The sequence below is a fragment of the Xenopus laevis genome, chromosome 7L, assembly GCF_017654675.1.
Source record: "Xenopus laevis strain J_2021 chromosome 7L, Xenopus_laevis_v10.1, whole genome shotgun sequence".
NCBI classification, from domain to species: domain Eukaryota; kingdom Metazoa; phylum Chordata; class Amphibia; order Anura; family Pipidae; genus Xenopus; species Xenopus laevis.
The window spans coordinates 37,035,927-37,060,123 of NC_054383.1; the positions used below are offsets into that span (position 1 = coordinate 37,035,927).

The 24,197-nt window shown below is 37.8% G+C and overlaps 1 protein-coding gene across 2 annotated transcripts in view; it reads left to right on the forward strand.

The window, feature by feature from the left end:
- The first annotated feature begins 5,326 nt into the window (after positions 1 to 5,326).
- The window catches only part of pik3ap1.L (phosphoinositide-3-kinase adaptor protein 1 L homeolog), a 49,968-nt gene continuing 31,097 nt past the window's right edge, over positions 5,327 to 24,197 (forward strand). For both annotated transcript variants that reach the window (XM_018225369.2, XM_018225370.2), the window contains exons 1-2: positions 5,327 to 5,657; positions 16,922 to 17,326. In XM_018225369.2, the coding sequence (XP_018080858.1) occupies positions 5,645 to 5,657; positions 16,922 to 17,326 (418 nt within the window). In that variant the 5' untranslated portion in view covers positions 5,327 to 5,644. The remainder of the gene's footprint in view (positions 5,658 to 16,921; positions 17,327 to 24,197) is intronic.

The following is a 24,197-nucleotide window of genomic DNA, read 5'->3' on the forward strand; positions in this document are numbered from 1 at the left end:
TTTGTCAGTGCCCTCCTGCCCAATACATTTTTGTCTCTTAGTTTCCTTTTGCCTCTCTTCATTATAACATAGGTGAGAGAGGTAAAAGGAGACTTAAAAGACAAAAATGTACAACTTAACAAACCACTTTTAATTTTTTATAATTCTTCATGGCTACTTTATCCAAGTGCACAAAGTTATATGTGATTTATTTAGTTGTCTTCTTGGCTTTAACAAATCTATATTTCTCCATTATATTTGTTGTAGACATAACAGGGCTTGTTTAATAACATCATTATGAATGCAAAAAGCAGCAACTTGATCCAACTGCACAAAGTACAAATAGGACTTGCATCTGGCACTAGTGCAGAAAAGTTGCGAACTACTGCTTTGTACTGGTTGTACCTTTAATGCTGCACCTCGATTAAAGAAGTCCTTTACTGAAAGCCTGCCCTATGTAAAAGCTTTGCATCCCGTGTGCTGTCCAATTGTATGCAGCACCAGTATACACAGATGGGAGAAAATGTCCTCAATTCAGCGATCACAAAGCATTGCATCTGTGAGCATCAGGTGCAAATGAGGGTGGCAAGGTTAACTGTGTGCAAAATACACACCGCTTTGTGTCTAAATTGTTATGCCTTTTATGAAGAACCTTATAATGTGTTTTCTGAAGTGAAACAGGAATCCTATATTTAAATAAGTCCTGTGAACATTACTCTAAAAACAAATCATGCTGGTTGTCTTGCTTTGAAGCTGCTGCGTTTAAAAAGCAGTGTTGCAGAAAGCTAAAACTACATGTGCTGCTTATGATGTTTCTTATAAAATGTTTCTTATATAGAAAAGACTTTAGTTGGGATATTTAATATCCAAGATAGGGTGAAAGTGAAACTCCCTGTAGAAACATGTAAAGATCTAGCATCTCGAATCTGTTGGTGCATATTTTGCAATTTTAGGGAATCAGTTTAGTAATAACCCTAGAAACTGAATTATTCTGCATTGTAATTGTAAAGGCTATTAAAGATTTATGTTGGTTATTTCTGATGGAAAATCTGTAACTATTGGAAATATTCTGTTTCAACATTTTTTTCCTGGACCATATATTGTATACTGTATCTAGCTGAAGGGCTTCTAGAGTGTATTGTTCCTTCTATTGGTTTGCTTTTATCAAAGAATGTGTAGTCTCTGTATAACAACTCAGAGTTATCCAGTATTTCAATTTGGCTAATAAATCTTAGGCTGGCTCCACCACGTGCTCCTGACGACACACATACTTCTTGTAACAAGTAAAACGTAAAAGATGAAGGAAGCCTTAAAGGAGAAGGAAAGGTTAAAACTAAGTAAGCCTTATCAGAAAGGTCCATTTAAATATACCAGTAAACCCCCAACGTAATGTTGCTCTGAGTCCCCTGTCAAAAGAAACACTGCATTTCTTTCCTTCTATTGTGTACACATGGGCTTCTGTATCAGACTTCCTGCCTTCAGCTTAAACCTCATTGCCCTGGGCAAGAGCATGCTCAGTTTGCTCCTCTCCCCCCTTCTCTACTGTAATCTGAGCCCAGAGCAGGGAGAGACTCAGACAGGAAGTGATGTCACACCACATTAATACTGCAGCTCCTATTCTAAACAAACAGAGTTTCTAGAGCTTTTTACTCAGGTATGGTAAAATATTCTACAGAATAAATATAGCATTCTAGCTTGCACTATTGCAGCTAATCTATTGGCAATAAAATGCCTCCGTAGCTTTCCTTCTCCTTTAAAGCAGAACTTTTCTGCAATTAAATGTATTGAGTTACATAGTTACATAGTTAAATTGGGTTGAAAAACCCCTCCAAATGAAAACCCAGCATCCATACACACACCCCTCCCTACTTTTAATTAAATTCTATATACCCATACCTATACTAACTATAGAGTTTAGTATCACAATAGCCTTTGATATTATGTCTGTCCAAAAAATCATCCAAGCCACTCTTAAAGGCATTAACTGAATCAGCCATCACAACATCACCCGGCAGTGCGTTCCACAACCTCACTGTCCTGACTGTGAAGAACCCCCTACATTGCTTCAAATGAAAGTTCTTTTCTTCTAGTCTAAAGGGGTGGCCTCTGGTACGTGATCCACTTTATGGGTAAAAAGGTCCCCTGCTATTTGTCTATAATGTCCTCTAATGTACTTGTAAAGTGTAATCATGTCCCCTCGCAAGCACCTTTTTTCCAGAGAAAACAACCCCAACCTTGACAGTCCTCCGTCCCTCCAACCAATTTAGTTGCCCGTCTCTGCACTCTCTCCAGCTCATTTATATCCCTCTTAAGGACTGGTGTCCAAAACTGCACTGCATACTCCAGATGAGGCCTTACCAGGGACCTATAAAGAGGCATAATTATGTGTTCATCCCTTGAGTTGATGCAAGACAGAACTTTAGACAGATACGAATAGCTCGAGTCTGTAGAAAACCCACCTTGCAAAGTGTCCATTGGAACATGCACAGTCCGTAGGCAGAGTTTCTTATTAACTGTCCATTATCCAAAAACAAAAAGCAGTACTTCTCAGGGCTCATTTAGAGACTACCCCACACAACACTTATGGACCCAGTTCTGCTTTAAGGCTTCCTTCATCTTTTTTGTTTTACTTGTTAGTCTCTGTATAAGCCTTTATTTATAAAGCATAAACACAATTTATACAAAGTTTTATATAAATTGTTCCTTATTGGCTTCAGCCCCTGTCCTAGTGGAATTTACACAATCTCTATCCCTATATAATGTCCAGTAAACCTGGAAACTAGATCATTGCAGTTATAATATTGCAATAAATGTTTCTATAGGTATAGTTGAACATTGTCTGTGTAATAATGGTTTTGGAAGAGTTGAACCTGACATATTTTTCCATCTACTTCAACATATCACAATACAAAATGTTCTACTTCCATTTATCATAGTAGATAACTTTTGCATTTAAATAATGGTGGCACAGTGGTTGCTATAGTCCTGAGGTTGATTCCAACCTTTGCATTATCCTTTCTTTCCACACTACAAAAACATTTAGCTAATTAACTGGCTTTTGATGAAATTAACCTTAGTATGTGCGCTATGTGATAGTCACATAGTTAATTTGTTGTTTTACCCCATCTCGTGGTTCGTACGTTCTAGAATGGCCAATTCTAAGCAATTTTTCAATTGATCATCATTATTAATTTTGTATAGTTTTTAAATAATTTGCCTTGTTCTTCTTACTCTTTCCAGCTTTCCAATGGAGGTCACTAACCCCCATCCAATAACAAATGCTCTGTAAGGCTACACATTTATGGGCACATTTACTAAGGGTCGAATATCGAGGGTTAATTAACCCTCGAATTCGATCCTCAAGGTAAAATCCTTCGAATATCGAAGTCGAAGGATTTACCGCAAATCCTACGATCGAATGATCGAAGGAAAAACCGTTCGATCGAACGATGAAATCTTTCGAATCGAGGATTTTAATCCATCGATTGAAGGATTTTCTTTTGATCAAAAAACCTTAGCAAAGTAATGGGGAAGGTCCCCATAGGCTAACATTGTACCTCTGTAGGTTTAAACTACCGAAGTATGTAGTCAAAGTTTTTTTTAAAGAGACAGTACTTTGACTATCGAATGGTCGAATAGTCGAACGATTTTTAGTTCGAATCGTTCGAATCGTTCGAATCGAAGTCGTAGTCGAAGTCGAATCGTAGTAGCCTATTCGATGGTTGAAGTACCCAAAAAAAACCTTTGAAATTCGAAGTTTTTTTACTTCGAATCCTTCACTCGAGCTTAGTAAATGGGCCCCTAATTGTTATTGCTACTTTTTATTATTAATCTTTCTATTCAGGCCCTCTCCTATTCATATTCCAGTTTCTTGTTCAAAGCAGTGCATGATTGCTAGGGTATTTTGGACCCTAGCAACCAGATGGCTGAGATTTCAAATTGGAGAGTTGCTGAATAAAATGCTAAATAACTGAAAAAAACACAAATAATAAAAAATTGTCTTTACACTCTAAATCTTGCCAAAAGTTAAATAAAAGGTGAACAACCCCTTTAACTATGTAACTATATGAATATGGTATCTATCATATTTTCTTAACATATTCCATAACTGTTAAAGAAGAACTAAAAGTTAAGAATGAATATGGCTAAAAATGCTATATTTTTTATACTGAACTTATTGCATCAGCCTAAAGTTTCAGCTTGTCAATAGCAGCAATGATCCAGAACTTTAAACTTGTCACAGGGGGTCACCATCTTGGAAAGTGTCTGCGACACTCACATGCTCAGTAGGCTCTGAACAGCTGTTGAGAATCTAAGCTTAGGGCCATCGCAAATCATCAAGCAAAAAATTAGGTTTGTCTGTAATTGAAGCTGATGCTACAAGGCTGGCTTCTGGGCTGTCATGTAGTAATTATCTGTATTAATTACTAATCAGCCTTATATTCTGACATTCATATTCTATGTGTACTGTATATTGTGAGTGAGTCCCTAAGCTCAGTAAGTGACAGCAGCACAGAGAATGTGCAGTGAATCAGCAGAAAAGAAGATGGGGAGCTATTGGGGCATCTTTGGAATCACAGATAGGGTTTCCACCTTTTCTAGAAAAAAATACCGGCCTTCCTCTATATTTATCTTTTTTGCATATTAATAACATTGGGATCAACCATCATTTTTACCGGCCAGGCCAGTAAAATACTGGCCAGGTGGCAACCCTAATCACAGTTCTTTACTGCTAAACCGCTGTGGATGCTTTGGGCTGGTACAGAAGCCAAAAATATAATGTACACCATTTCTTGCCTACTTCTTTAGTTAAGCTTTAGTTTTCCTTTAAACAGTCCTGCAGTCTTGTATTCAATGATATAGACCCACCACTGAATGTCCACCGCCTCTGGTGTTTCATCTAAAACTAGGCCCAGTAATGGATTGCATTAGTCTATTAACCTAATTATTATTGAATAAAACAAAACATATCTATTTATTTTTTTATTCTTATTGTTGCTGTTTCCTTGTTTAAAATGATATCCTCTGCCTAGAATACCTCTTCAACTGTCTCTACTATCAAAGATAGATTCTGGGGTGTTACAAAATATACCCCTTATGCTTACTTTGGGGTAACAGGCCTTATATGAAATACAGGCTTATTTATTTTTTGAATGGATAGTTAGGTCACTGTATGGAGTTTGCCTATAAAGCTTAAATGGAGACATGGCTGCTCAGAAAAGAGATTTTTTTTCCCCTTGTATTCCTGTAAATTGGTTGAGCGTGACACCAGGTTTTCATTCACCAATGACAGGGGGGCTGGACAGCACACTTGTCTGTGTCACAAGCCACTTTAAGCACAATGCAGGAAGTCGAGCATTTCGAGAAATCAGGAAGTAAAGTACTGTATATGTAGGTTTGCTATCACTATCTGCTCTTGCGTTAGGACACAGGCAGGTGACTTTGTGTCTGGAATTTTACAGCATAGATTTTCCTCTTGGGGCATTCAGGCACGAGAGCTTGGAAACTGCTTTATTTTGGCACAGCTGTGAGGGACACCTTAAAGAAAACATAATTTGGGACTAAATGTGCACCTTAAAATGGGGAAACCTACCTCAAGGGAGAGAGGCATAAAAAGGCTCCTGTAGAAATCATCTGGTGGAAAGAATAACTGCTTGTGGAAAGAATGGCAAGGCGAGGTATGTACTGCATTCCTTTTCTTTCTTTTCTAAAATAAAGACAGAATAAAATGGAGACATTTCCTTTAGTGGAGTTCCCCTTTCTATATTTCAGCACAGCAAAACACTGGCTAAACAGTCCAAAGATCAGTCTCTCCCGCTACTTTGTTGCTTTTATTTTGTGAAGGATAAATTGCAAATGCATTTAAATAAATGTTATCTCAACAAAATAAAAGTGATTAACATACTATTTGTTAGAGTCATTTTTGCTCATAGCTGATCAGAGCTTTGAGACTATAAAATGTGTGGTGATAATGCTGTTTTCTTGTTCTCATTTTCACTAAAGATTACTGTAGTTTGTTACAAAACTGATGAATATAATAGGGACATTAGAGTGTAAGCTCCACTGGGTGGGACTGAATGATGAACAATTCTGCTAAAGTAAACTTGTTGGGGTTATAAACATAACAGATGATAATATTATCTTGTTTTCATGATGTGTTGGAGGAAGGAATACTGGGTTAAATAGAGTCTCAGCTGTTGGTTTACTTACAGAAATTTTTTTAGAGCACCTTGTATTTTTTTCCGAAATTTTATTCTCTAGAGTAAATGTAGAAAAAAGTGTGCCTTTTAAAGTGGAAATACATTACATAATCTAGACTATACTGTATAATGTAAATTACATAATCTAGAATAAATAATGTCTTCTATGATCAGTAATTTTGGAATTCAGCTAAACATTGAACCATTTTGCCTAAAGGGCCAAAATGTACATTATCGGGAAATTTGCCAAGTTTTTATACAATATGATTTTAGATCTGGTCTGACTGCATGTTTTGCTTACTTAAACTACACTGATTAATATCTATTTGGCTTTCATGACTTCATGGGGGTAATTTACTATGCAGTTGCATCTGGGGTCTGACTCCTTAATTTGTGGGTATGAATGAGCACACAGACCTGCAGAATAAAAGTGCACTTATTACCTGTATGTTTGCTACCCTACTACCTCTATGCTATTATTTATATCATTTGTAAAATTGGCATCAACAAAAAAATTCCGGTGGCACTATTTTCTGCCCAGTTTTGCAGCTTCAGGGTGGCCCTTGGGTGACTATATCTGTACATTTATTACTAAATTTGGCACCAGAGCTGAGTGGAAGGGAGATTCCCCTCTCCTACACTACAGTGTTCAGCAAACAGGAGAATGGCCTGAGGTCTCAGGTAAGCGATTATAATTACGGGGAGTTTGGTACCTGCCAGTGATTATATCTTTTAAGGTCAGAACATTCTACAGAAACTGCTCTAACATAACTCACAAAAGACCTGCTATCTGCAAAAGACAAAATCCACTTGAACTTAAAGGGGTGGTTCACTTCTATAGTATACTATAGAATGTCTAATTCTAAGCAACTTCATTGGGCTTCCTTCTTTTTTTTTTTTATAGTTTTTGAATTATTTGCCTTTTTCTTCTGATTCCTTACAGCTTTTAATTGGGGGGTCACTGACCCATCTAAAAAAAAGGCTAAGGCTACAAATTTATTGTTATGCCTACTTGTTACTACTCATCTTATTTCTATTCAGGCCGATTCCTATTAATATGTGCAGGGGGAGAGTCGGGGAGGGGGCCAGTAGAGGGGGGGCAGTGGGGACTTTTGACTGTGGGGGTTGAATTCTCCTTTAAGGGTATGTTTTAACATGACTTAAATTTTTCACATATGAGTGATGAGGGATATCCCTGCAGTGAGCACCAACCTTGTCCGGTCCCCTCACTCCCCGTCTTCCTGCACGCCGATTGACGCTTCTGCACATGCATGCGGCATTAACACGCGCATGCGATAGCGTCAACTTGCACGTGTGCACCGGCATCAACTTGCGCATGCGCACGCTCAGCCGGCCCCGCTGTACCTTGTACCTGATCCAAACTAAGACATAATTAATTCTTATTGGAAACAAACCCAGCCTATCTGGCTTATTTTAAATGTTTAAATGATTTTCTAGTAGATTTAAGGTATGAAGATCCAAATTACAGAAAGATTCATTGTCCAGATAACCCCAGGTCCCGAGCATTCTGGATAACAGTTCCCATACCTGTACAATGTTATTCCTCTCCATGGAGAAGTGTCATCACAATAGTATTATAGAGGCAGATTAATAATACACAGATATTTATGGTACATTTTCAATTTGTGACATTATAAAGGATAACATTTGCCTTAGTAATTTAGGAGAGAGAGGAGGTGTGAATTTCAATCAATTAAGTGCATACATTTTTATATTATTCTTTGTTTGCTTTTAACCTCAAATCATAAACAGTAGTAATGTCAATAATTATAAAAAGGAAAAACAGTTACTGCGGACTCTCTGTGGTCAATGTATGGAAGTTCCCTCTGGCTAAAATGCAGTTTATAGACTACATTTCACCTCATATGCAGTGATACTGTACATATAGGTGGGTCACCGATCATGGCTGGTAATATATACCAATCACCATTTGAAAGCATATATACATTTTTTTTTTATTGTTTGAGGAATAACAATATCAAAAAAGGTTTCCCATATTTCAAAAAACTTGCAGAATGTTTTGTGCATAGGTATGGGATCCGTTATCTGGAAACCCATTATCCAGAAGGTTTCAAATTAGGGTAAGGCCATCTCCCATAGGGGCAAATTCACTAACCGGCGAAAATTCGCCTGCGCTGGCTTTGCGCACATCGCAACACTTCGCCAGGTGTAAATTCGCCTGGACAACGCTAATTCACGAAGATCCGAAGTTGCGCACAGGGTAACGAACGCTGGGGAAGTTGCACTGGCAAATATACGCTCAGCAGTTCTAAGTTACGCTAGCGTTGGCTAATTTGCATACGGCGTGCAGTTAAAATACAATGGACGTATATGCTGCAGCAAATACATTACAAGACACAAGGCCAGGGAACCTTAATAAAATTATATAAAGTTGTTATAATGCCCTACACATGTGCCCACAGTTTAGTTTAGGTGCCATATGTTATCAAATGTAGGGGGGGGGGGAGGAGGGTACCCCAAAAAAAATTTCCAATCTCTTTCAGCCTATCACCCTGTAAAAAGGAAAAGACGCCAGCGTTTTATGGGACTTAGAAAGATTTTCAACTTTTTTTTGAGGAACTCCTATCTACTCTATTGCACTTCGCCTGGTCTGAGGTGGTGAAGGCAAGTCTGCCGATAGAGGTAACAGTAAAATTAAAAACTTAGTGAATTTGCGTAGTAACGCTCTTTCACCAGAGCGAAAATTTGCCTGGCATTAAAGTGCGAAGTTGCGACAGAGTCAATCTCTAGCCACTTCGCCCTTTAGTAAATTTCCCCCATAGACTCCAGTTTAATCAAATTTGTAAATGGGGGTTGTACTTTATGTTTGACGATAATAATAATAAAAACATCCAAATCTAGACAGTTAGTATGAGTCAGCTCTCACTTATAGCAACTTTCTGTCAGAAGAACAAAAGGCTCAACTTTGTTAGTGCCTAGTGCCCTTACCGGCTTATCAATCTTTCTTGCAGGGTTACTGGCAAACAAAGGTTAAAGTCAACTTCTTTAGTTGATGACAGTAATTTGTAAAGCTATGTGGCTGCAGGAATGTAAGAGTTTTCAAAAAGCCTAGTATTTTTCTAAGGAAACTAGCCCAGGTAGCATGACTATAAGGATTCTCATTCATCTAAGTCAGTGATCCCCAACCAGAAGCTCGTGAGCAACATGTTGCTCTCCGACCCCTTGGATGTTGCTCTCAGTGTCCTCAAAGCAGGGGCTTTTTTTTTAATTCCAAGCTTGAAAGCAAGTTTTAATTGCATAAAAACTAAGTATAGTGCCAAGTAGAGCCTCTTATAGGCTGCCAGTCGACATAGGGACTACCAAATAGCCAATCACAGTCCTTACTTCATCATCATTTATTTATATAGTGCTGTCAAGATTACTTGGCACCCTAAGGGACTTTTTCTTACTTGTGTTGCTCCCCAACTCTTTTTACATTTTAATGTGGCTCACAGGTAAAAAAGGTTGGGGACCCCTGATCTAAGTCATGGTATACTGTGTGGTCAAAAATGTTCTTTTGTTCAACTTTTAAGTAACAGTTCAACATAAGTGCACACTACTATGCATTATGGTTCATACTTCTTTGGAAACACTGCTCATTTTTGATGTGCCCATATAGAATTGTTTGTGGAGCCTCAAATCTGTTGTGTTGGATTGTTTGGGAAAAAACGTTAGTGATACCATAGTGCTTGTCTCAGCCAAGAAAGCTGGGAACATTCTTATTAAACAAGATTAAAAACAATTATATATATATAATTATATACATACATATTTACTATATATACAGTATATGGTGCAGCACTTATCTAATGAAATTATTCAGATTTATGCCTGCTGTTGACAGGCTAAGAAAAATGTTCCTGTAAGTCTCTTCTCATTTGGGGGTGCCACAGAGGCATCACTTATAGGGGCAAATTTACTAAAGGGCAAAGTGACTAATGTGGGCAAAAATTTGCCAGCGTGACGTCATTTCGGTAATTAGCCGATTTACTAACTGTCACCGGCATAACTTCGCTGGCGAAGGAGATAGACTCTAGCAATACTTCACTCTATAACGCCTGGCGAATTTGTTATTCGTTATTTATGGCACCTAACAACAATATGATTGTACCTGAAAGTGCATACATGGTTACATATTATATCCACCTTGGATGTGAAGTTGCCAAGCTGACAGAGGAATAGAGTAGTCCCTATACTGAGAAGCTGCCATCCCATATGGGAGCATGAGCAAGTGGAGAAAGGGCCACCTTAAAGGGGTTTATCCAATTTAGTCCTAGTACTCTACTGTCTGGCGTATAGAGCGTGAGCATTTTTGTATTACACACAGGTCTTATTGTAGTAGTATAGATAATCCACAAGTGCAACACCACACTAATATGTTAGAGTTGTTTATGCCAAGGTTAAACATCGCTTATTGATTATTTGACGGTCTTCCCTTTCAAATAGAAATGTATGATAACTTTATCATTTACAGTATATGGTATGTGTTGCAAAGGCGTTACCAGCTCCAGAAACAGCAGCCTTGCAACTATCAAACAAGGTGTGAACCGTTAGTCACGAACCATTCCCAACTGAAACCATAGTGTTAAACTGGTGCATACAATGAAACTCAAACAAATAGAAGCAGTAGCACACCTGGTCTCTCAGTATCCTCACCGGTGCTTGGGGTTAAAGGAGGACGGCACCTCCAACAATAGATCAATAAGATGAAACTCCAGCACACAGATGCTTAAGGGTTCATAACCCGTGTTTATTGTCAATGCCAAACAGGAAACAACGTTTTCGTACCCCCTGACGAAGGGGTACGTCCCCGAAACGTTGTTTCCTGTTTGGCATTGACAATAAACACGGGTTATGAACCCTTAAGCATCTGTGTGCTGGAGTTTCATCTTATTGGCATACAATGAAACCCAATAACCTGTAAATAAAATGATTACACAATACAGTATTTCCATTTAGCATTTTATATGCTACCTTAATGTAGAAAGGAAAGATGTGCAGGAACTGCTTGCTGCAATCTGAATGATAAAACTTTTGCATCTTAGTATCTAAGCTAGCGCTAGTATCAATGTTAATTCCTATATACTGTATGTTGGGAAATAATATAAAGAACATACCAGGTGGCATAACAATAGAGTTACAGACCCAGTGCCTGAGTTGGGTTCTGTGTGTACAGAGAGCCCAAATAGGGAAGGGCTGAAGTTCTCAGGCATCCTTTTCAAGTAGTTAATTATTACTTTTGCCTCTGAAAGAATTTATGTGAAATTGACATAGTGTGTTTCCATTGGCTGCACTGTACAGTCCATTTTTTTGTTATACTGCTGTTTCGGCACTTGTTAGGGTCCAATTATGCAGTCTGTACCAGTAGGGGTGCTTGTTGTCAGACACATACATTAGTTAATACATTTCCTAGCAGCATCAAAGAAATGTCAGCAACTAATGTTTCAATTGTACAGGTATGGGACCTGTTATCCAGAATGCCCTGGGCCTGGATCTTTCAGTAATTTGGATCTTTATACCTTAAGTCTACTAGAAAATCATGTAAACCTTAACTAACCCCAATAGACGGGTTTTGCTTCCAATAAGGATTAATTATATCTTTGTTTGGATCAAGTTTAAGGTACTGTTTTATTATTACAGTGAAAAAGGAAAAAAATTCAGATTATCTGGATATAATGGAGTCTATGGAATACAGCCTTTCCATCATTTGGAGCTTTCTGGATAATGGGTTTCCAGATAATAGATCCCATACCTGTACCAGTTGCTTTCTGATAGACTTGAGTTAAGCTGGGGAGCATGCTCAATAGGGGTTGAAAGCAGTAGTGGCATCTGCTGAGCAACGTGTCAACACATTCATTTATAAAACTTACCTTTGAGAAAAACAGTAAATTGTCATTGTTTGTACCATACTATTCGAAAATATTAAAATGTATTAATGTTAACTGCAAACAATGTAATTATCTTGGTTGCCTAGCAGCAGAATTTTGTTTATCAGTGTTTCTCAAACCTCCTGTAATGATTTACAGTATCAGTATGTAATTAATAATAATAATCACTATCAGTCTCAGGCTGAAATCTTGTTGATAAAATTATGTTTTCTTTAGGACAAGGGAATGGGAACTGATATATTTTTTTAAATGTGTTTTTTATTAGAAGTCTATTTTAAAGGGTTTTAAAGGAGAGCTGAATCCCCCCACCAAAAAAAAAAAATATGGCTAGAAATGCCATATTTTATAAACTGAGATTAATACACCAGTGTAAAGGTTTAAAGGACCTGTAAAGCCCAAACATGAATTATCTTTAAAAAAGCAGCCGTGTTACTAAAAGTCTGCTGGTGTGTTACATTTACCTCTGTGTGCTTTCTTGTAGCTGCTCTGTTGATCCGTTTCCTCTGATAGTGTAGAGTAGGAGAAGCGTTTTTCCCAGCATGCCTATCTTCCCATTGCGACTCACGACCTGGATCATGCGCAGTTCCTCTCTGTAGTACTGCTGAGCATGCGCTGAGCGCTGAGCGTTGATGACGCGCGGGGTCAAGTGAAGAGGGGGAAAAAAATTGGCGCATGCGCAGTGTGTGGGCAGCCGCGGGGGAAGTGACGTCGGCGCTTCTAAAATGGCGCCGGCTAACGCATGAAGAAAGGTAGAGCTTGTGAGGCAGATTACTAAGTAATGGATGGCAATGCAGAAGCGGAAATATAGCGGTTCAGGAGGCACATGTGGGGTAAACATTTTGAATACATTACCATGTCAAACCTTTCCTTCTCCTTTAACATAGCTATAAATGTAACAATTCCGGACTTCAAAGCTGTCACAGGAGCACCTCATGTTGGATTTTGTCTGGAGTGTCAGTGAAACTGCTCAGTGTACTCTGGAAGCTGCTGAGAAGCTAAGCTTAGGAAACATATGAATTTGAATTATTTATCAGACTTGTATTGGGACATTTATATTCTATATATACAGTATATTGTGAGCTGGTTCCTAAATTCAGATAGTTTTCTCTTAAATATATATTTGATTTTTGCATAGGTTGTTTGCTTCCCCTTGATTAAATTTTTCCCTTTGTGAAAACAATTGTGATGGAAGATGTAAAACCCCAAGGGATGATTTTAGTGACCTTATTCCTTATTTGATTCTGTAAAGTATGCAGAGCCACAAATAGATAGAAACACATTGGGAGTTTCTTCACATATTTACTGCATGCTAATATTCATAAGAAGCAACTCAAGACCATGATCGACATCCATAAAAGCATTGTTAGCATTCTGTTCCATGGAAAATATTACTTTAAAAAATTACTTAAATACCGATTTATGAGAAAATGTTTATTGCTATATTTAACATACATCTGTTTCTTATGTAACCTTAACATAATAATTATCTGAATGAAAAGAATAAAACAGGAGGGTGATTTAGACGAGCTGTTTGTTGACAGTGTCTTGCGATCTACTCATCACCAGCTAAAGGTCTACTGGTACTGGTACCTTTTGGGCACCCCTGGCTTACTTATAGGTTATTGTTTTAAAGGGGTTGTTCATCTTTGAGTTAACTTTAAGGGGCACATTTACTAAGCTCGAGTGAAGGATTCGAATGAAAAAAAGTTTGAATTTTCTAAGTTTTTTTTTTGGCTACTTCGACCATCGAATTGACTACTTCGACCACGACTTCGAATCGAACGATTCGAACTAAAAAAACATTTGACTATTCGACCATTCGATAGTCGAAGTACTGTCTCTTTCAAAAAAAATTCGACCCCCTACTTCGCCACCTAAAACCTACCGAGGTGCAATGTTAACGTATGGGGAAGGTCCCCATAGGCTTTCTAATGTTTTTTTGGTCGAAGAAAAATCATTCGATCGATGGATTAAAATCCTTCAAATCGAACGATTCAAAGGATTTAATCGTTTGATCGAACGATTTTTCGTTCGATCATTCGATCTAACTATTTGCGGTAAATCCTTCGACTTCGATATTCGAAGGATTCGAATGAAAAAAAGTTTGAATTTTCGAAGTTTTTTTTTTGGCTACTTCGACCATCGAATTGACTACTTCGACCACGACTTCGAATCGAACGATTCGAACTAAAAAAACATTCGACTATTCGACCATTCGATAGTCGAAGTACTGTCTCTTTAAAAAAAACTTAGACTACCTACTTTGCCACCTAAAACCTACGGAGGACCAATGTTAGCCTATGGGGACCTTCCCCATAAGCTTTCAAAGCAATTTCTGATCGAAGGAAAATAATTCGATCAATGGATTAAAATCCTTCGAATCGTTCGATTAGAAGGATTTAATCGTTCGATCTAATGATTTTTCCTTCGATCGTTCGATCAAAGTAATTGCGGTAAATACTTCGATATTCGAAGTCGAAGGATTTTCCTTCGACGGTCGAATATCGAGGGTTAATTAACCCTCGGTATTCGACCCTTAGTAAATATGCCCCTAAATGTAGAGAGTGATATAACAAAAAGGTTGTATATTCTCAGCAATTTATCACCTTAAAAAAGACACAGTGGGGTACAATCACCAATTTACTATATTTTATCAATTTAAAAAGAGAAAGGAAAAGTAAAACCCCGTATGTCTTTGTGTTCTAGAATCACTTAAAATAATTTACTCTGCTGCCAATAATTAATTAAAAACTTCTAAAGTGCATGTGCTTGTCTATATGAAGATCACCAAAGTGCTATGTGCTAAGTTATATTATACGGTCAAAGTAATTAAACTGCAATTCATTAAACATTCTAATACATCAATTTTAATTATTATTTATAGAGATACTTGTTATAAAAAACACCAAATGAATTAAATTAATAAGATCAATTTTAAAGTTATTCACTATATAATTAAATTGGTTCTCCTATGGCCTGTTATAATACATGGTTGTTAAGATAGAGACTAACCTCTAAAGTGCTTCGTGCTAATTTATTGACCTCCGTGATAACCCCTAGGGGATTTAATTAACTAAAAAATTAGAATAAATAAATTGTACCAATTACCAATTAATTCAGTGCCTAAGTTCCACAATAGCTAAAGTAAAAATTATTGAAAAACACAAGCTCCTTTCACATGACTTCCTGTGAAGGATAAATTGTATCAACCTTATCAGTTGATTGGCAGGATATACAATGTAACAACTGATTCAGTATCACATTCACACTTGTAATAAATTAAGATTAGAATTGGAAGAAAGAGATAGTGGTGGAGTCATCCCGTTTGTTACTGTCTGGTCATTTTGCTATCTAGACCCTGGGATTACCACAATTAAAGAAGGCAGAACGTAGGGAACTGTGGTCTCAATAATACCTTTTCTAACTTGAATTGTTTTCTATCTTTCCTAAAAAAACACAAATTCCCCACGTCTTGTGAAATAGAAGAAAGAATAAAAGGCGTTTGCTAACCGATAACTCCTGTAATTAATTTAAAAGAATGAGGATAAGAGATCTGTTTAAAATTTAATAGTAGAGGGAGTGAGAGTAAACCAGGCGTGGTTTACTCTCAGTCCCTCTATTACTGAATACAGATTGAATTACTGAAATACATTTTTCAAAATTTACATTTTTTCATATTTAATTATGAAGTCTGACATGGGGCTAGACATATTGTCAGTTTCCCAGGAGCTCCCAGTCATTTGACTTGTGCTCTGATAAACTTCAGTCACTCTTTACTGCTGTACTACATATTTGAGTGATATCATCCTTCCCCTCAGCAGTTTAAAAACAGAACGATGGGAAGGTAACCAGATAGCAGCTCCCTAACACAAGATAACAGCTGCCTGATAGATATAAGAACAGCTCTCAATAGTAAAATTGAGTACAACCGCCAGTCAGAAAGAAGTTGCATAGTGCAGCACTGGCTCTTTTTGAAAGCACATGACCAGGCAAAGTGACCTGAGATGGCTGCCTCCATATCAATATTACAACAAAAAAATACACTTAGTGGTACAGGAATGGTATATGGTATATGGTAGAATTAATTATTTGCAGTGTAAATAGTGTAATTAAGAAATAAAAACTACACCATAAAAATCATGACAGAATCCCTTTAAATAATAATTATGGAGGGGCTCTTTTTCTTTGTAATGGCCAGACCATTCCAAACTGGCTTTTGAGTCCTATTAGAAAATTTTATATGCAACGTGAGAAGCATCAGCTTCTTTTGGGTTGGCTGATAATCACTATACTGTTCTACCTACATTTACAGCAGCAATTACTTTTCCTTCCTTGGAGTGTTTGTATATGGCATGATACATTTGAAAAGCTGTCACGCAATGTAAAAAGCTTACCCACGGCAATTTACTAAAGTCAACAACCACAGTTAGGTCAGTTAGGCTTTCCTCCTACACATACACTAACACTTACGCAGCAATTGCTTCCTTCTCATTGGCATGTGATTACTGTGACCTTACTGTGGGATTCCCCTCGCTATCCTATTTGCCAAAAATAGTAAATGGAAAAGACATCTGTGATTATCCTCATATTTAACAAAATGTCACCAACAATGCATACTATCTTTCTGATACTTAGCAAGCACCATGTAATTATTGTGTTAAATGTATTGGTTACGGTTTGTAACCATAACAATTAAATATATACTAATGCGATTGTCTACTTCAGAAGGGAAATGGAACATGGGACATTGTTACTGTGTTATATGTTAAAAATTACCATGCCCAAATGTTGCATACATAGGAAGTTATATTTTCTTTTCTTTTGGAATTGTAGGTCATTGTGATGTGCTAGTAGTCCATGGCAGTGATGCCTTATCCTGGTGCCAGTATCTTAAGGAGCTCTTTGAAACAAGCTATGAACTCAAACATCTACAGACTGAAAGCTATGAAATAAACGAGGATCCAATAGAACAAGAAGATTTTTTCAAATTCCGGAAAAGCAAATGTATAGTGATTCTCTTATCCGGAGAATTGGCAGAAAGTTTTGACAACCAACTTGTCCTGGCTGATTTGCAGAGAGTTCTGAGCCCCACAGCGAAAATAGTCGTTCTCTTTTGTGGAGTAACAAATGATGAGGATTTCTCTTGCTTTTTCAAAGACTGGTCACAATGGAAGAAGCTTTCCTGTGATGATGAACCTAACCTGTATATTGAAGCAGTTACGGAGAAAATCTATCATGGTAAGTAATTTTGTCATTTGATAATTCATTGGGAAATACAATTTGTACAGTCTTGTAGTAAGGACACACACAGTGTAAATGAATCTCAAAAGTTACTGCTTCCTGACAATCTGATTTTATCTATTTATTTTAATTAGGGATGCACCGAATCCAGGATTTGGTTTGGCCTTTTTCAACAACATTCGGATTCCTTGTGCCTGGCCAAACCAAATCTGAATCCTAATTTGCATATGCAAATTGTGGGGAGGGCGGGATTTCACATGACTTTTTGTTACAAAACATGGAAGTAAACCAATTTTTTTCCACTTTTCCCTTTCCCGCCCGTAATTTGCATATGCAAATCAGCATTCAGATTCGGTTCGGTATTCGGCCGAATCCTTCAAGATGGATTCGGGGATTCGGCCAAATTCAAAATAGTGGATTCGGTGCATCCCTAATTTTAATTAAAAAAGGCTCTATCAAATCCCAATTTTGGCTTATTTATCAATGAAATAACTCGAATAAATTAGGAAAAAACTTGATAAAATCAAGTGAGAAACCAGAATCATATTTTTTTGAGACTTTTTTTTCCTGAATCGCTTGATTTTTTTGGGTTTTTTTCCCAGAAACCCTGAATTTTCCGGATTATTGGGCTAAACCCAGCACAGACCACAATATCTTCAAATTGGGATAGGGACATCTCCCATTGACTTATACTGTACTTTACCTCGACAGGTTTGAGATGGCGGGTTTTTGTATTTGACTTTTTGCAGCATTGGGGTATAATAAATCTCAAAAAATTTGAGTTTTTTTTCAAATTCTAGTTTTTGCCCCAAAATGTCTGACCAGAAAAAAAAGAGTTTTAGTAGTATTTATAATTTATTGGGCCTAATTTTCCAGGAGGGTCAGAGAGCTATACACAAAAATGTTCGTGCAATTTACCATGTTGTTCCTAGTACCACAATGTTCCTAGTATGTTACTCATATAGGCTTCAATAATTTCTCATACAGTTTTCAGTTCTCATATTAACCATTTAAAAAACACAATATTCCTCATGCGTGTTTTGAGGTAAACACCGTTTTTCTTGCAGTTAACAAATCAAGAAAAACCCATGTTATTAAGTAAGAAGGTTGTGTAAGAGCCCTGTGATCCTACTGTCTTTCCCCCTTGATTCACAGTTGATATTAATAACGCACTAAACCTATTGAACCCCACATATATAAAAATACAAAATTTGCCCAGGTGCAGTAACCCATTGAAGCCAATAAGTAAATACTACATGCTGATTGGTTACTGCAGGTAATTTTTATCACATAAGCCCATTCATTACTAAACTAGTGCCAAGTTTCAAAAAATCAGAACAATTTGCCATTTTTTTACCCACAATGCATATTCAGCCCTCTAGTGACTATGCTTGTTTATATGTTTGTTTAAAATGAGTGCACTGCCGCCTGCATCACCTCTTGTATCGTTTATAGGTTTCTTTGTATGTAATTCTGTATGTTCTCTGTATAATACTTGTATTGTACAGCGCTGTGGAATATGTTGGTGCTTTATAAATACATACTGTATTGACCCTACAGAGTTTGTAGTATACAGGAATGGGATCCATTATCCAGAAACCCGTTATCCAATAACCCATTATCCAGAAACCCGCTCTCCAGAAGGCTCTGAATTATCGGAAAGGCCATCTCCCAAAGGGGCAAATTCCCTAAAGGGCGAAGTGACTAACGCTAGCGAAAATTCGCCAGCATGACGTCATTTCGGAACTTCACCGATTTCCTAACGGGCGCAGGCGTCACTTCGCTAGCGAAGGAGATTAACGCTAGCGTTGCTTTGCACTATAACGCCAGGTGGATTTTGTATTTTCTGCAACATATACGTCCAGGTACCTTTATCATTTCCCGCCGTGTGCAAATTAGGTAACACTAGCTCATCTTCGCTTTGATTGACGAAGTTACGCTAGTGAAAATTCACCAGCGTTTGCTGCCCTGGACGCAACTTCTTTAATGACCCTTTAGTGAATTAGTGTTGTCCTAGTGAATTTACGCCTGGCAAAGTGTTGTGATGGCTGCTAAGCCGTCACTGGCGAATTTTCGCCGGTTAGGGAATTTGCCCCATAGACTCCATTTTAATCAAATAATTCTGACTTTGAAAAAATTCTATGTAATAATAAAATATAACCTTATGCTTGATCCCAACTAAGACATAATTAATTAATTATTGGAGGCAAAACAATTATATTGGGTTTAATTCATGTTAATAGACTAAAGGTATGGAAAGGCCCCTTATCTGGAAAACCCCAGATTCTAAGTATTCTGGATAACAGGTTCCATATCTGTATTAGGTAGCAATGCTTTTCTGTAGTTCTGTAGTCATAGGGTCAGTTTTATCTAGGGCACTATATTGCCTATTCCGCCAATCTTACTATCCTTCCTATTGATGATCTCAGTTATAACACTGATCCTACAAATAAGTTTGTTGTATAGTAGTTGGCAATGCTTCTCTGTACAGCTGTAATCAAGAGCCCAGTTCTATCCAGGATACTACATAGCCTAGTCCACTCCCAACTTTCTGACTGGATAGTTTGGACAGTGCTGCTTATATTAGGAATAAGCAACCTATGGGCATCCAGATTTCATTTAACTGCCACATCTATTATTGTTGATGGAACACCCCATGCACCCTAGGATTGGTATGATTGTTACATAATATGAGTGTGTGTAATTTCTTCCAAAGTAAATATCAAATAATTCCATTGATACAGAAATCAATGGCAATCAATATTAGCAGAGGACATTTGGACGCACAACATTGATAACATTCTGTGCCTAAAGAATGCACACAAATTCCTCTCTGTGCAGAAATGTGCAGTTTGTACACTGGAAGAAATGATTTTCTCAGAGTATTGTCAACATAATAGTTTGCATACTAGGGTAAAACAATTGATGCCTTTTATAGATCTATGTTTACAGTGGCCCCACAAAGCTTAGGTGTATTGTAAGAGACATCATCTTTCTTTAAAATGAATGCTGGGCTCTTTGTTTAGAGGTGTTACAGTAACATTTCCGCATTCTCATCCTCTGAGGAAGTGAAATTTCTAATTCATAGTGAAACCAGTGAAGTCAAGAGCATGCAAATTAGTATTTTACCCTTGTTATCATATATCAAGTCACAAGTATGCTAATATCTTTGTGGGGCCAGAATTCATTTTTTATTTGTTGTTTTGAGTTATTATTATTATTATTATTAACATGTATGTATATAGCGCCAACATATTGCGTAGTTTATATTGTTTTTTATTCAACAGCTCTCCAAAATACCCTAGCAACCACGCACTGATTTAAATAAAGAGACTAAAACTTTAATAGGAGGGGGCCCGCATATAAATATGAGTAATAAAAATTAGCAATAACAATACATTTTTAACCTTACTGAGCATTTGTTTTTAGATAGGGTCAGTGAATCCCCATGTGAAAGCTGGAAAGAGTCGTCAGAAAAAGCCAAATAATTCTGAAAACTATAAAAACAAAAAGATGAAGGCCAATTGAAAATTTGCATAGAATTAGCCATTCTGTAACATACTAAAGGTGAGCCCTTTAAGGATAACTACACAACTATTTCAGGTGCCATTTATAGGAATTCATTCATGGTTTTAAGCAGCATACATTATTAGAGGTAGAAGCAATCAGAGCAGCATTGTGGTTCTGTTTCAAACCTGGGTACTATTTAAAGAAGTTTGCATGTTCCATATGTGTATGTAGGGGTTTCCTCCTGCCAGTACCGTAACTAGAGGGGGGCAGGCCCTGGTGCGTGACGCGCAGCCGGGCCCCGTCCCCCTCCATACAGCCCGAATTTCAGTGGCGCACAGCGCTGCCGGGGGGATTTCAGTGGCACGCGGCGCTGCCGGAGGGCCCTGGCCCGCTCGCACCCCCTGCTCCCCGGTAGTTCCGCCACTGCCTCCTGCATTCCAAACAATACAGATAAATTAACTGGCTCCAGATGGAGTGGACCATAGGATGTGCTGTGTAAATGTGAAAGGACGTTTAAACTGTAAGCTCCACTAAAGCAAGGACTGATGCAAATTATGATTAACTGAAACAAGCACTGTATAAACTAGTCAGTACAATTTAAATAAAGGAACTGAGAGCGACAGATTTGTTTAACCCTTTTTATGCGTTGCACTCACTTGTAATTTTAAACATGTAAACATGTATTAATGTATATTGGAAAGGTGCTTAGAATGACATTTCCTCTCATTGTGCAAAAAGCTGATTTGGATGGAGATGCTTTTTAATTGTAAGTTTACTGATAACATTATAATATATAGTTAATGTAATCTTTTGCCAGTCATAGTTTGCTTCGGGTAGGGTATTTTAGGAACTATGGCAATGACGACAATGTCCACTTAGGGGTTTTTTCTACCTCGAATAAAATCACAACTTGAATGTTTCCTTATTTATGATAAAATCCAAATGTAAAATGACCTCTGCCATTGACTTTTACATGGGCTTGGCAGGTTATGCTGGATTTTTGTTTCGGATTCGGACTTTTAACAGCTTCAGATCATAATAAATCTTGAAAAAATTTAGTTTTTTTATCCCAGAGTTTTTTAGTGAAAATGCTGTCGAAAAACTCCAATTGTTTGGGAAAACACAACGGGACCTTTAATAAATAACCCCCTTGAACGAACCAAAACTGAAAAAAAACATAAAGGGTGTTTACTTCTGCCCCTGTAGCAGGTGCAGACTCCTAAGAGGTGCAAAATAGCACTACCTTAGTGCTTATTCACAATGGACTTGTGGCACGGTGGACGGTGCACTGATGCACTGTGCATTCAGACATACAAGCTAAAGATGCATGGGGCGGGAAGGAAGACATATAGGTGCCTCCTTCCACCTGCCCCTCATGAATACAGCACAGTTGAACACAGACAGCACTGGATGCATGGGGCAGATGCAGGTCATTGAGCCCCATTTTGCAGTGCAAAGCCTTGTGGTTATTCTTTAAAGTGCAGGGCAGGGTGCAAAATTGCAAAAAACATGGCAGTTTATATCCATTTTTTTTGCACTTTTCATCCTGCTCTGTAGATTGAAAATGAGGTCTGAGGTGTGATTTATGGACAGGGTCGGACTGGGTTGGTGGGACACAGAGAAAAAAACCCAATGGGCCCCGGCTTTTTTTCGCCTCGCCGGCCGAGACCCACTCCCTGCACTTTACTTTCCTGAACTCGGTCGCGCTGACTTGTCGACACGGTAGAAAGAGGTGCGTGCTGGGGGGGGGGGAGTGCATACCTCCCAACATTTTGGAAACTGGAAGAGGGACAAAAAGATTTGGCATGTAGCGGGTCAAAAATATTTTGTGGCCACACCCCCTAATTACCATGTTCATTTTACATAATTTGGCAGGTTATGAAAGTTTGAACACATTTCTGTGGTTTTTATATGTTATTACAGTTTTGCAAATGAAGGTGAATTGCCCTTTAAGCTATGAGTCTAAGTTCTTATCTTATCAAACTGTTACAAAAGTATGTCAAGTATCTATTCTGCCAAGACACAATTAAGTTAGATCGTTGTATCTGTTTCTGGCTGTTCAGTGCAGCAGATCAAAGAGAAACCAGAGATTTATCAGTACAAATCCGTGACAGCGGGTTGAGCTGTCAAAAGCAGGACCCAGGGGTCCCTGACGCTGTTCATTTCTTAAGTAATATTTTGTATCAATAGCATACAGATAGGTTGCCTATTACTAATATGGGTAGCACTATCCAAACTAAGCAGAAAGGTCTCCTAACCTCAGGACCAACAACAGGGTAGAGGTGAAGGTCTTTAGTTGAAATCAATTGCTGCAAAAGTGAAAGCTAAAAAAATCATCTTGTAGTTAAAGCTTTATACATTTCATGTCTGAAGATGTACTTCACCCATCATATGTATGAGATTATAAGAATGTGCTGTTTTGTATTGTATATGTGGAATCCCTACCACAAAGCAAGACAGGTCTGCTGCTTTATTGCCAGAAAGGAAGTAGCGATAACAACATCTAGAGATGTATTTCCTTGCATAGGCACAGAAATTAACTGTAATAGTTTCAGATAGGGATAGGCGAATTTGACCCGTTTAGTTTCGCCAAAAATTCACCTCCGGCGAAATGTTGCCAACGCCCATTAAAGTCTATGGGTGTCAAAAAACTTTTGTCATGCGGCTGGAAGGCTTAATAACACCTCAAAGCTCCAATCATGCTAATACAATCAACACCTAACTTCATCACATCCTTGCTGATTATGATATACAGATTATGCTGATTGGAGCAACATTCCAGAGGATATACAGTATTCCTGAAAAAAGATCCTATGTACAAGTTATTCTGAATTGAGAAAGCCAGTTGGATGACTGGTGAAACATCTTCAAGAAAAACATCTTCAAGAAAAACACAGCAAGTCCAGTTGATTTAATAAAATGCCATGGTGATGGAACAACTCAGGAGTATACAGATAAACAGAATAACATACAAGATATGTTTTATTGTGCTTTCTATCAACTGTGAAAGTAATTTACATTCAAGTGCATCAGTATCAGATATAGAAAAGGCAGAGTCATAGGCTTTGCAAGAACCCTGGCCCCAGTTTGAGGCTAATATGCCCAGCTTTTACCCCTCCAGCTCTTGTTGACATACAACTGTATGCTAAAAGAGATATACATCTATTAGAGCCAGTCATGTCAAAACAGTATGATCCAGAGCAAAGCAGAGCCAGCAGGTTGTAGAACCATATAGACCTGTATAACGTACTTTGGCAGTCAGTTTCTGAGAGTTGAAGCTCCAAAACCTTGGTATGTGCTTTATGAATGTGAAATATCTACTCTACTGTGACACCATTCTTTCGTATGTTCCTGGCAA